Source organism: Monocercomonoides exilis (genome assembly GCF_001643675.1).
Source record: "Monocercomonoides exilis strain PA203 chromosome Unknown scaffold48-729018, whole genome shotgun sequence".
NCBI lineage: Eukaryota > Preaxostyla > Oxymonadida > Polymastigidae > Monocercomonoides > Monocercomonoides exilis.
This window is the reverse complement of record NW_027150593.1, coordinates 74,764-88,429: the sequence shown is the minus strand read 5'-3', so window position 1 is coordinate 88,429 and position 13,666 is coordinate 74,764. Positions and strand designations below refer to the sequence as shown.

Below are 13,666 nucleotides of genomic sequence, written 5' to 3'. Positions count from 1 at the left end.
TGCCAAAATTGTAGTTATTGTGGGTGTTAGGGTATTTTCTGGATTGAGTTTATTTGTCATTTTGGCGAAATATCTAGCATTAGCCACCTTCTTTGCATCTGCTTTTCTCAAGTAATTCGAATATAACTCCTCCAAAAACAATGAATTAGCCTCAAAATCCTTGTTTGCGAGTGGATTGTGCAAGATATGAAAGTTTGTTAGGCAGCATACAACGCAAAAAAATAGTCTGCAACTTTCACAACATCAAATGTCCAAGGTTTTCTGAAGACGGTGAAGAGTATTTTGAGTCTTCCGAATGATCTTTTCTCGATAACGCGATGAGATGCAAGTTCAGGAGTTCCAACTGGCTTTGCAATAATCGCCCCAAGCTCTGGTTTCGCTCCTATGTTAGCAAAATCAGCTAAAATCTTTGTTCCTCCAAGCTTTTGAACAAATGTGGGGTAATGTTCTTTGAAAATAGTGAAATCGTGAGTTGACCCAGAGTAGATAGAACTTATTGTACTTGCTGTCCCCACCTTGGGGTTAACTCCCACCTCTACTTTGACATTGCAGATGTGGTGTTTTCCTGTATAATATTTTTTTCCAAACTCCAACCTCCCAACAGGTTTGTTTGTTGGAATAACTGTGCAGTCAAGCACAATTCCCACCTCCTTCATTTGTTTTGGACGATCTGGACGAAATGAAAGAAAAAGATTTGCAAGTTGAGGTTTTAAATTTGATGCTGTTGAATGAAGAAGTCGAACAGTTGATGTTTGAGATTCGTGTTTTGATTGAGATATGACGGGAGTTAAAGAAATGGAGCCGTGGTGAAGAAAAACTTACAAAAGAAAAAGTTGTTCATCCAAAGATTCGATTGACTTTGCACTTCCACGATGAGGTTGGGCTGATGATGAGAGAAGACGAAGAAGCAATTCGAATTCATAACGAACAAACCCAGTCAGTCGGTGAAAACCGAAAGATGGGTCAGTAAATTTTTTACAAAATTTATCGATGATTGATTGTTGATCATCTTAAGTTTTTATCTCTGAATGAGCCAACATATCATTCCTATTTTCCACTCTCTTCAAAATATCGAAAAATGGATATTGAGACATTAATGATGAAGTTTCAGAAATCAGGAAAACAATAATGCTCAATTATTAAGTTTATTTTCGATTTTTTTCACACACAGCATTTTTGTCGTTTTCGTTGAATCAATTATATCGATATAAATTTATCAAAATTACGTTTTGTTCATATTTCCACTTTTTCAAATATTATTTAATGTTAATGAATAAAATTGCATAAATTCTAATGGTGTTCTGCAAATAAAATTTGACATTTCTTTCAACCCTGTTAAACTTTTTGGAAAATTCATTGAATTATATAACATTACCTTATTGTTGTGAATTTTTTGTATTTTCATTTCCTTTTAAATATATTATCAAATATCAATTAATCGATTATCTTTTTTATTTGAATGTGACAAAAGAAAAAATAAGATAGAAAACTCTTTAGAATGAGGTTATTCATTGTTTCCACTCCATCCCCACTTCCAAAGCTTGTAATCTGACTTTTAACAAAATGATAATTATCAAAATTAACTATTGTTTCCTCATCTTTATCTGGATCAAAATTTTCGTCATCGTTTCTTCACAAAGTTTCATTTGTAAATTTTTCATAAAACAAATCATTAACTATATTGAAAAATTCTTCAATTGACTTATGTTGAATTTCCAGAAAAATGAATTTTTTATAATTTCTTTTGTAACGACATAATTATCATTTAGAAAATGAGTCTGAGTACATTTTGTGTTGAGGATATTTTTTATATCGAATTTTTCAAATGTTTGTTTCTTTGTTTTAAAAATTCTGTTGAGTTTAACACTGTTTTAACATTATTGACTTCTTCTCTCATTTTATTATAGCTGTTTCATATGTCTTAGTTTATTGTTGAAACTGGAATTTCAAAATTTTTATCTGAAAATTAAAAATGTTTTTCCTGAATTAACGAAAAAAAATGTTGGTCCCAGTAATTGTTTGTAATTATTTGGGGAAAAATATTAAACTTCAAGCATTTTCATACAAAAACCACACACAAAAGATGATCTTTTTGTGATCAAAAAGGCATCGGTGTTTATTGTACCACTTTCTGATTGAATTTTTTTCAGAATTTGAATATTTTGGCGTTAATCTATATAATTAAATCAAGCGATTCAAGGAGGGAAATTGTGAAATTCAATCATGAAATTCTCGATTTTTATTATTGATCAAAAACATTATTAAATAATCAAATTAAAAACTTTTGAAAATTTAGAATACTTATCAAATCCATACAAGAGGAATCAGAAAAGTACAAATTTCCAACATTCACACTTTTTGTAATTAATTCATCAGGGAGCTATGAGTACCTCTTTTCACTGTTTGAGGAATATGGCATTATTAACAAAAGTATTTAATGTCATAAATGTGGTGTCAACAAATTACAAAAGAAATGGAGAAATGTTTGAAGCAATAACTCATTTCAATATTCGAGATGCAAAAAGGAATATTTTTGGAAGAATAAAACAATTTTCAATGGATTAAAATTATCATCATTTTTTTCCAATGTGCTTTTTGTTCCATTACTGGAATCGGGACGAGATAAATGAAAAGATAACAGAAACAAATTTATCAAATAAAACAATAATAAAATTCAATCAATAAATGAGAAGAATTTGTGCCTGTTTTGAACTGAATTGTTCATACAAAATTTGCATCAATAAAACAATGGAAATGAACTATACAAAACTTCAAAAAGCAAAAAAAAAAAACGTTTGAAGAGTTAAAGAACAACAATGGTTTTGGGGTGCAATGGAATGAAAACAAGAAGTACAGAAACAGAAATAAAACCAAGACTTTCTTCCAAATAGAAATGAACAGTCGCAATAGGAATTATGAGAAAAGACATCGATAAATCACAAACTGTTTATTCAGATATGTGGTCTGCTTTCAGCATTGTTGAAAAAAAAGTTACGAAATGCAAAGTCTGAATCACTCAAAAAGCTTTGTTAATAAAATTAACAGAAAAATTCACATACAAACAATTGAATGGATGTGGTCACATGTGAATGCTTGCATACCAAGAAAAAGAAGAACTTATCAAATAAAAAGGAATTCATAGATTCACATGTCTATAGAAAAATATTTCTAATTATCTGTAGAAAATGAAAAGCAATTTCTTCATAATCAACACAAAAGAATAACAGGTATTCATATATACATATGAGAAGTGTGAAGGCAGAATATCCAAACTCCGAAAAGAAGAAAAAGACAAAGGATAAGAATTGTGTGAAAGGAAAAAGGAAAAAACATAAAAAGAGGAAATACCAATCGAATTGTTTGATGCAACTGATATCGAAATGATATTCAAAAAACAAATGCTCGAAAGAATTGATGAAATTGAAATAAAAAGTGAAACAATAAATGATGATTCAAGTTTTGATCCAACAAAAACACACTTCCTTGAAAACTTTGGTGACAATAATGATTTTGATGATGATGAAATAAAGGAAGAAGTTGATGAAGAGGATGAAAAGTTGAGAGATGAGGAGGAGGAGGAGGAGGATGAGATAAAGAAAGACGACGAAGAAGAAGAAGATGATGATGAAGATAATTCACTCATAAAGAAACGAAAAAGTAAATACTCAACAAAGCTATTATATCTTTCGAACATTGAGACTCATGGAATTCACATGTTCAAAAAAAACACAGAATTCTTTATTGCGCAACGATTGAAAACAGTAAAACAAAAATGAAAAATAAATTGAGACAATTGAGACAGTTGACTCAAAGGCGAATGCTTCGAAGCTTGCTGAAGTCAAAAAGCATTGGCACAACAACAAAACCGATAATGTTGTAATTATCTTTTTCCATTGTTTTCTTATCAAACAACATTAATCACATCACGCTGAATAATCAATCGATTGTTGAACTTTTTCAATTACATCATATACTGTCTTGCAATGCGATTATAAAGAAGATGTTAAAAAATAGAAATTATCAAAGTGCATCATGAAAATCCATTTGAAATTTCTTTATTCTTCTTTTAATCCAAATAATCTTCATCATCAAAAACGGTTAAATTATGATTCATCACAACAATTCCATAGGAAGAAGATGCTTTATTCTCTCCAAACACTAACAAACTCACACTTCCCGATTCAATTTTCATTGTTCGATCCCTCCACTCCATTACAATCATCATTCCTCTACCTCTCCTTTCACTTCCACTTGAACTATCCTTTGAACACTTCGCCTCACACCCATCAATCAAACTTGAACAATTCACAACAACACTTCCTTCCCCCTTCACACCAACACACATCCCTCCTCCTCTTCCACTAACACACCTGCACCACTTCATAACGCACGACTCAATCACAATTATCCCATTCTTCCCCTCATCTCTCTCTACTCCAACCACTCCATTCAGCCCTCCTCCATCTCCACTTCTCTTCTCGATGCTTGCAATATTGCATCCTTTTAAATACACAACATCAACGCATTCAAAAAACTCAGTCGGTGAATGTTCTCCAAATGTCAAGGTCTCTTTTATTGATAATCGTTCCACTTTCACTTTCCTCCCAATCACAATCACAAAAATGTATCCAATTGAATTTTCAAACGAATGAATGATAGAACAATCAGTAAGTCCGAGGAGTGTGGAGTTGGATGTGATCAGAGATGATGATGATGCACAAGATAGAGCAGATAGAATACAAAACTTTATGATTCTTATTGAACATTTGCTCAACACATCTATCAGACAAGATGACTCAGAATTCTCTGGTGCTTTCATATCAACTTTTATCCCTTTTCAACACATGAAATCTCCCATTCATGGCCATCTGTCATTCCAACAACTTCAGCAAGCTCATATCCTGAATCCAATTCGATCTTCTTGTTTGTGTCGGGATATCTCGCCTGTGCTGCATGTGTGATGGTGGCACACGGATAATAGTCAAACCCACAGAACCACGAGTCGTATCCACCCACCCCATCCTTCCCCTTCCCCACATGTGCTGCATCTGGATATGAATCCAAATACACATTCAGTGGGAACAGCCCCATTGTTGAATCATTCCGATTTAATCCCCTGAGCTCATTGTATTTTGAATCGTCATATCGTGGATTCAGCTTTTCTGTTGTTATTCCCCAACTCGCTGAGTCGCTCCGATTCACAAACACATAATTCCCTCCCAATGAATCAGTGCAACCTGAAAAGCTAACGGAATTTATTGAGAAGTCGTGTGAACCACAGTCAGATACAACATCATCCCTCCACCATTTCAAAGACAATTGCTATTGTGACAAAATATACGTTCCTTTGGAGATAAAATTATTTTCTGTCTTGTGTGGTTTGTCTATATGAAAAGCTTGTTATCCTCTTCTTAAAATTTAAATCAGCACAGCAATACATCTCGTTTTGTTGTATTTATATCATTCGAATTGATTACAACATAACTTGTGTTTCCACTAACGATATTAATAAGAATATGCAAATTTTGACATTCTCGGATATTTATATTCAAATAATGTTTTTGATCAATAATGAAAAAAATAATTATGAGATTCTTGATCAATTATTAAAATCGAGAATTTCATGATCGAATTTCACAATTTCCCTCCTTGAATCGCTTCGTTATATTGTGTGGATTAATTCTGCTATATTCAAATTCTGAAAAAAATTCAAACAGAGAGTAGTATAATTTTCACTTATGTCTTCAAAAAACGTGAAAAACATGTCCATTTTTTTTTTTTTTTTTTTTGAATGAGAAGTTTTTCATTTTCTCTTTAAAATTAAAATAGAGATTTCTTTTTGTTTTCTTTGAATTAACTTCTGTGAAATAAATCACATAAATGCTTTTTCTTCCTTGATTTTTTGATGTTTTTATTAAGTTGAATAAAATTATAGAGTTTATTTTTTTTAATGTTTCTTTTATCATTTGTTTCCATAACTTATGTTTTGATTCTCAATATAGTTAGAATGCATTTTCAAATCATTATCCCAAGAATTTATTATAACCTATTTTATTCTAAATATGGGGTAAATACGGACTTTCAAGCTTTTTTTGCTCAAGGCATTGAAAAATTGCTTCACACGTAACTTAATTTCACTTTCTCAGATTTCATCATGAATTTGATTTTCATGTACGAAAACAGGCATCATTGAAATCGAAACATAAGTCATTGTGTCATTTCACGAATGTCAAAAAAAGTACCCATTTTTATTGTGTTTTTTGATAGAAAAAAGTCAATAAAAAGGGCATAATTTTTCAATGAAAATGCATGAAGGAAAATATTTTTCCCCATATCAGTTTCAAAAAAGAATTGCATGGAATAAAATAATTCGAAAAGAATAGATAGAAAAATTTTTGTATTCTTTCATTTTCCAAATCTCATTTTGGCTTCAAAGTTTTCATATTATTCACAATATTCATTGTTGTTTGAACTTCATATTTTCAAGTTTTGATGCAACTTTAATTAATCAGGTGAAAGAAAATCGTCTGAAAGCGGAGAAAAGAAAAGAGTTGAGGAGAATAAAGTGATGAGCGAGGAACGAGCAGAGAAGATGAACATGCAAAAGATTTAACGAGCAGAACAACATGAAACTTTAATTTTTAAGTGTTATTTATAGTTATTTACTAAACTGGTTTTTTAAACAGTGAAAATAAATATTGAAATTTCATTCATGCTAATATGCTCATTGCTTCATGTTAATTCATCTGTGATAATGCAATTTCTCGAAAATTTCATTGATTTCAATAAACCTCTATTGATTGAAAATGATTTATTTTTTTCTTTTTCTTTCATTTTGAATATTGAATATTTATTTTAAAAGAGTACTTAAACATATTATCAAAATATACAACATATTCTTATTTGATTGTATTTCTTTTTCCTTCTATAAATTTTACTGGAACAGAAATTTGTCTTTTTCTTTGATATTTTCTTTATTCCACAGCAATTTCATGAGATTGTGGAGTCATTTTTGAAAAAATTCGATAATTTTGTAATTTTTGAATAAAAAACCATTTCTTTGATAATATTTAATAAACACCAACGTCCTATGCCTTCTGACGTGAACATTTTTGGAGTGTCGTGACGTGATCGAAAAAACAAATATGTTCAATCATGAAAAAAAATTAATTTCCTTCATCAAAAAAATAAATGCAGTGAATAATTAAATCTTATTTTCAATTAATTAATAAACAATAGGTTGTATCGTGATCATTTTTTGACGGTGTAAATACTACATCACTATTGCCACAGCAGGTCAATGAAGTAAAAAAAGTCGATTGAACATTATTTCAAATGTTTGTGTTATTAACAAATTATATTTTTTTTAAGTTTTGAACTCATTATTTTCTGATATTAATGGATTGTGAATTATTGTCTTTTTTTCAATTTATTTTAATTTTTTTTTTAATTCATTTGGATTATGAGAGCTGGTTTTTCATGAAAAGGTTCAGCAAACTAACGAGATGCTTATGAAAACATAAACAGCAGTTTTCGTTAAGGAACTGATTGTCATAAGAAAAAGGCTGTTCAGGGGAACGAGAAGTTTGCATCTTCGACAGTTATTGGCTTGATAGAGAAGCGGATGTATAGGACACTGAAAGTTTTGGCGGAGAATCTGGATAACAAAGCGGAGAAGACATATCATGTTGAAGGGTTTCCACTGATATTTGCGAATGGGAGCTGAATTCCGGGAAAAAGGAGGAAGCGGATGCTGGAGGTTGAGAAGCGCGTTGTGATGTTGGAAGAACAGAGCAAGAGCTTGTTGGATGCGATCCGGGGCTGAGAGAGCGTGCGAAGGGGAAGAATTCAGGGTGCAATAGGTGAGTCCTTTCTGGCAGTGCTGATCAGTTTGAGAGATCAGCAGGGGGGGGAGATGCAGCTGCCGTTCGTGTGGAGGGAGCTATGCAGTGCTGTCTGCACATCCTAACACTTGTGTGTGGGGTTAATAGAGAAGAACGGATTATGACGCACTGTTCGGATAATACAGGGCAGATCACCGAACGGCGGGGGAATGGGAGGGTCGGACGGGAGGAGATTGAGAAGAGCGGGGTGGAAGAGGAGGCTGTGGTGTGTGGAGTGTATTTGAAAGAGGAGCTGGCTGTGGAGGAGTGGGCAGGTGGAAAAGATGAAGAAGGGAGGACAGGGGAGGAGGAAGAAAAAGGAGGAAAAGAAAGGAAGAAAGTTTAACGCGATAGCATCAATTTTGCTTGAGTGTGAAGGCGCAGGGGCAGGGAGGAGGCAGAGTCTGCATGAAAGGTGTTGGAGACCGATCATCCTGGTCATTGGGATGAGTGCGGTGGTGCTCGTGATTGTGTGGTGCAGTGAACAGTCACAGCATCTGGTGGAGTCGAGGGAGAAGGTTCTGCAACAGAACCGGTAGATGTGATATTCAGTATTTGAGCGTGTGAAGCAGATATTTGTGGAGAGGGAATATGTGAGGGAGGAGGATGTGAAGGTGAGGGAAAAAATAATGCAATGAGAATAAAGGAATGGATGGATGAAGGGAAGATGGAAAAGATGAAAGGACAGAAAAGAGAGAAAAGAGAGAAAAGAGAAGGGAGGAGAGGAGAAAGTGGAATTGAAATGAGAAGAAGAATTGAAATGGGATCGAGGATTGCGGAGCAGAAGAGTGTGGAAGTGGCATTTGGAAGGAAGAAGAAGAACCCATGCCCAGTTGCGAGAATCCGTTTGGAGCGGTGATTGTGAATGAAGGGAGGAAGCTGGCATAACTCATTTACAAGAAGGAGGAGTTTGGAAGAGGAGAAGAGAAAAAAGCAGAGGGAGTGCCACATGGAAATCTGTTATGTGTGCAAAAATTTTTGCATGTACAAAATAAAGAGTTTTTATTCATATTCATGGACAATAACTATGGAAAGTCACAACTTTCATAAACAACAAATCAAATGAATTTATTTTGTTATAATAATCAATTATAAAATAAAAAGGAATGAATTGTGTTTTGAGAATTGCAGTGAAGCAATATTAAAATAATGATAATTATGTCAATCGAAAAAAAATTATGTTAAACGTGAAAAAACCACTTAGGTTTAAAGCTTTAAAAAAATGAAAAATAAAAACAATAAGACACAGAAAATAAAGTCCCTTCTACACAAACAAATAAATTTAAGAATCTTGATGTTTTCAAACAGCGAATTTTGTGACTTCCCTCAAGCGTAAATAGTGAATAGAAATAAATGAATATTTTTCAAAGGTTTGTTGATGAAAAATAAATGTTAATATATTAATTTGAAAAATTTTAAATATTGAAAAGTGTTTTGTTTTGAATAAATAATTATTAAAGAATAGTTTATTCCAATCGATAATAAAAATAAATAAATAAATAAATAAATATAAAATAAAAAGAAATAAAATAACATAAAATAAAATATAAAAGTGATGGACACTAACTGACGTGGATTCACATTTTCCGAGGTGAAGGAGATGTTCAATATTTGAAATTGTTTATTTTTCCGCATTGCTGAAAATTACAAAGAATTTTTATCCTTGGTTTGTGAATTCACATTTGAACGAGTTATGAATCGTTATTATTACATATCCTTTGGTTCAAGATCAAAAAATGGTTTTAAAAACTTTTCAAGTTGCTTTTTTTTTAACTGGTTATTTTTCTGGGATTTTCTTCTCTGAATTGTCAAATAAATTTTTATGTAATAAAACTTATTCATGGAAATAATAAACGTGTTTTTTCAAAAAAATCTTTTACGGAAGAGAATTATTCAGACACTTTTCCGAAATAAAATCATTTGTGTTTCGATTCCATTCATCATTAAGAACATTAAATACAAAAAGTGGAATAAAAAAATAACTTGATGCATTATCACTCAACAGAAATTTCGATTTCTTCTGGGACAAAGCAAAATCAAAAAATCTCAAAAGATTATGAAAAGAGTCAGACGAATCTCCTTGGATCGATATTATTTGTGTACGGATAAATAATATTAACGAAATTCAAAATAACAAATTCTATCTTCAAAAAAATATCATTACAAAATTCGAACCTGCCCAAATGCTATCAAAGATAAAAGGAACTGTGTTTAAATCAAGAATCGAATTTTTAAAAATGTTAAAACTGAATATCTGAATGAAACAGATAAAAATGAACACAGTATGAATTGCTTTAAAATATTTTCTGATCGAAACGTTATTCGTGACACTCCAAGTCCGTCTTTGATTCCGTTGATTTCTTCTAACATCTCTGGACATATTGAAGGACCATCCAAAATTCACGGTCTTACAAGCAATAATATTCAATTGAAGCAATTCACAAGGTATTGTATACAGAGCATGGGAAACACGTGCTATTTGTCCTCAATCTTGCAATGTTGGACATCTGTGTTAATGCAACAAAAGACATTTGCAATTCGAAACAATAGTGGCAACAAATTATCAAATCTGTTGAATAATGTCTGTGATGAATTGGCCAATGATAAGAAACCAATTGTGTTTAGAAACAATAAACTTATCGATATATCAGATGGTTTTCTGGACAAAGGGAAAAGAGAACAGCAAAATGTTACAGAATCATATGAACAATTGATGAATCTTTTCAAATGCATAAATCAGATAACAAACAAAGAAGTTTCGCTTTCAATAATAAGGAATTCCCAATGTGAATTCTGCAGCAGTATTTCTGAGAAGATTGATTCAAATATGAATAGCATTATTATCAGCAGCTCTAATGTCATAGATGGACTCAATAGTTTGTTTATCTCTGAAAAAACATCATCATCAAACAAAGTCAAATACAAAGCATGTTGCAAAATAAATAGAGTCTCTTGTTGGATCAGAATCACTTCATTTCCAAACGTTTTAGCAATGTCTCATGAAACAAACAATCCATTCTTTTCACTACCACATTTGAATATTGCATTTTCATCAAGTGATATTCACTAAAAGGTTACAGATTCATATACAGCTTCAGAATTTTAACAGTCATTTGAAGAAACATATGAATGCCCTTCGTATCAACAAGTAAGACAAGTTCTTTTCAAAAGTGAAGATATATCTCATGGTCATTTCATTTCGATAGTGAAAGAATTCCGATCATTTGAAAGTTTGTTGTTTGTGTATAATGATATATTCACTCAATTATCAAATAATAGTTTTCAAAAAATTTAAAAAAATATTTTTGCAAAAAAAAAAAAAAAAAAAAAAAAAAATAATAATAATAATAATAATAATTGATTGATGTCTTTTTCTATTGAAATGAGCATCGATGAAATTGAAAATGAAAAGATTGGCGGAAAATGACATTGGAAATCTCAACTATTTTTATCTTTGACAACATTTTCATATGAAAACTCGTTTCTTGCAACTCTTTTAAGAAACAAGCATAAACAACACTAATATTCATTCATCAGTGTTACAGCAAGAATTATTCAACATCGAAAATATTTAATTCAACATCGAAAATCCTTAATTAGCAAAAATTTTTGAAAAAAAATTTAAAAATTCATACTCATGTCAGTTTCTTTTCTTTCAGAAAATGATCAAAGAAATTTGTCAATTACAATAAGAAAAATATTTTCTGATGTTTTTTTGGTGTTTGGTTGTGTGAAATAGAGTATATAGGATAAAACTGAGTTATAATAAAACTCTTTACATATGTTCAGGAGATTTTAAGGAATAAAAGAAATAAATAAAAGAGATAGGATAGTTCATGATCTTGTTTTGTGCACAAAAAGGCAGAAATTTATCTCATTCATTGAAAACGAAATGTTTTGCATTTTATTTATTGCATTGGAAACTGATAAAATATATCATTTTCAATATTTAAAAATGAGAAAAGAATCTATTGATATCAGTCTTAATAGTAGAAAACAGTTGTTAAAAACGAAAGAAAAACATTTCCAATAAATAAACTGTTGTTATTATTAACATTTGTTTCAATAAAACTTTTTTGGTTTTGACTTTTATTGAAATTCTGAACAAATTATCTTTTTTTCCGATTTCGAATAATTAATTTAGATCTTGAATTAAAGTTTTTCGATCTTGAATAATTTTTGGTGCATTTTTTGAGATCAAAAATTTTTCTCGTTATCTTTTTGTTTATAATTATCCGGCATTTAGATAATCTATTATTTTTTATCAGAAAATGAATTTTTAAAAAAAAATTTTTTTTTTTTTTTATGCTTGTGTTCAAAATATTTCTAAATATCATTTTCTCTATAAAATGTTCTCACATCATTAAATCTTCTTCCAAAAATTATTCAACATCAGCAATGAAAATATTTATCGAAAAACTCTTATTCAATGCAAAAAATGTCTAAGATATTATGTTGTTCAATCTGTATTTAAGTAAATAAAAAGTTTTTCTTTGAAAATGCATTTTCGAAAGAAAAATAAAATTGCGAAAAGAATTTTTGTTGAGTTTGGATATGATAATCGAATGATTGGAACATGTTGAAAATACAGGTTTGCTGGAATTTATATAGTTTCTTTATTGAAACGATAGCTCATATGTGTGATTATTATTTAAAATTTTTCACATTTTCTTTGGCAAATAATGCCTTTCTTAAAAAATAATTCATCAATTCGAAATATAAATAGAAAATATTTAAATAACAAATCATTTCAATACAAATATATTATCTGAAGTGTGATTCTTAAACTTTCAAATGAAAAGTTACAACAGATAAAAAATTTGACCCATGATTGTTTATTATTTGACACTTTGTTTTTATAATACTTGCATTAAAGTCAATAATTCACAATAACGTTTATTGGTGCAATTCAAACCTCTTAGCTAAAAAAAAAAATAAATAAATTAAATAATGAAAAAAAAAAACAAAAACAACATTTTGGATAGAAACATTTTGTATCCAACAATTAGATAAAATTCAAAATTTCATTTTTTTTGTTATGGAAAGGTTTTATTTGATTAAACCATTTTGCAATTGTTATTTAGTGAAATCTGAAAAGTTTATTTCAATTGTTTTTCAAAAACAAATTGAGTTTCGTTGATAAATCAGTATTTATTTTGAAATAAATTTTTCTTAACGCAGAATGAGCCCATATGTGTGGATTTTTTTTGAAATACGTGAAAAAATATTTAAGTTCAGGCATTTTTATTGAAAAATTATGTATCTCAGATAAACTTTTTGTGATCAATAAAATTTGAAATTTAGGTGTTCATTTTTTGACACACGCTAAATGTTGGTAAACTTCCTGCTATGATTTGATGATGCCTGTTTACAGTGTGACAATCATATTTATATAGAAATCTGAAAATGATTGATAAATTTATGAATGAATCAATTTTTTCACGCTTTGTGCAAAAAAAGCTTTAAAGTCTGTATATATCCCCTTTTAAATAAAAAAAACAATTGATCGATAAAAAATATATTATTAACTGTTGCGATCTTTTTTTTTAAAAAAAAAGTCAATTTGATTATCAAAAATGAACCAGTATATCAAACAAAATGAACTTTTTGCATGATTTATTTTTTCTTTTTAATTAAAGAACTTTCAAAATTTTTTTTGTAAAAACAAATTTTTTTTTTCGATTTTCACATCTTTTTGTATTTTTCAAAAGAGGTTTATAAATAAATAAAATATAACGTTAATTTGGGACAAAATTCTTGCTTTTTTGAAAAGAATAATGATT

General features: G+C 30.1%; 2 protein-coding genes across 2 annotated transcripts; one reads left to right on the top strand and one right to left on the bottom strand.

The window, feature by feature from the left end:
• Positions 1-4,066: 4,066 nt before the first annotated feature.
• MONOS_18138 (uncharacterized protein) lies at positions 4,067-5,091 on the bottom strand (the record flags this gene model as incomplete). The annotated part of the gene is made up of 2 exons (XM_067871127.1): positions 4,067-4,744; positions 4,843-5,091. The coding sequence occupies 2 exons, from the start codon at positions 5,089-5,091 to the stop codon at positions 4,067-4,069; spliced, it is 927 nt and encodes a 308-aa protein (XP_067721189.1).
• A 2,624-nt stretch (positions 5,092-7,715) lies between these two features.
• On the top strand, positions 7,716-8,229 carry MONOS_13976c1 (uncharacterized protein; the record flags this gene model as incomplete). Its single annotated transcript, XM_067866732.1, has 2 exons — positions 7,716-7,759; positions 7,881-8,229. 2 exons carry the CDS (start codon positions 7,716-7,718, stop codon positions 8,227-8,229), a joined length of 393 nt encoding a protein of 130 aa, XP_067721188.1.
• Positions 8,230-13,666: the final 5,437 nt, after the last annotated feature.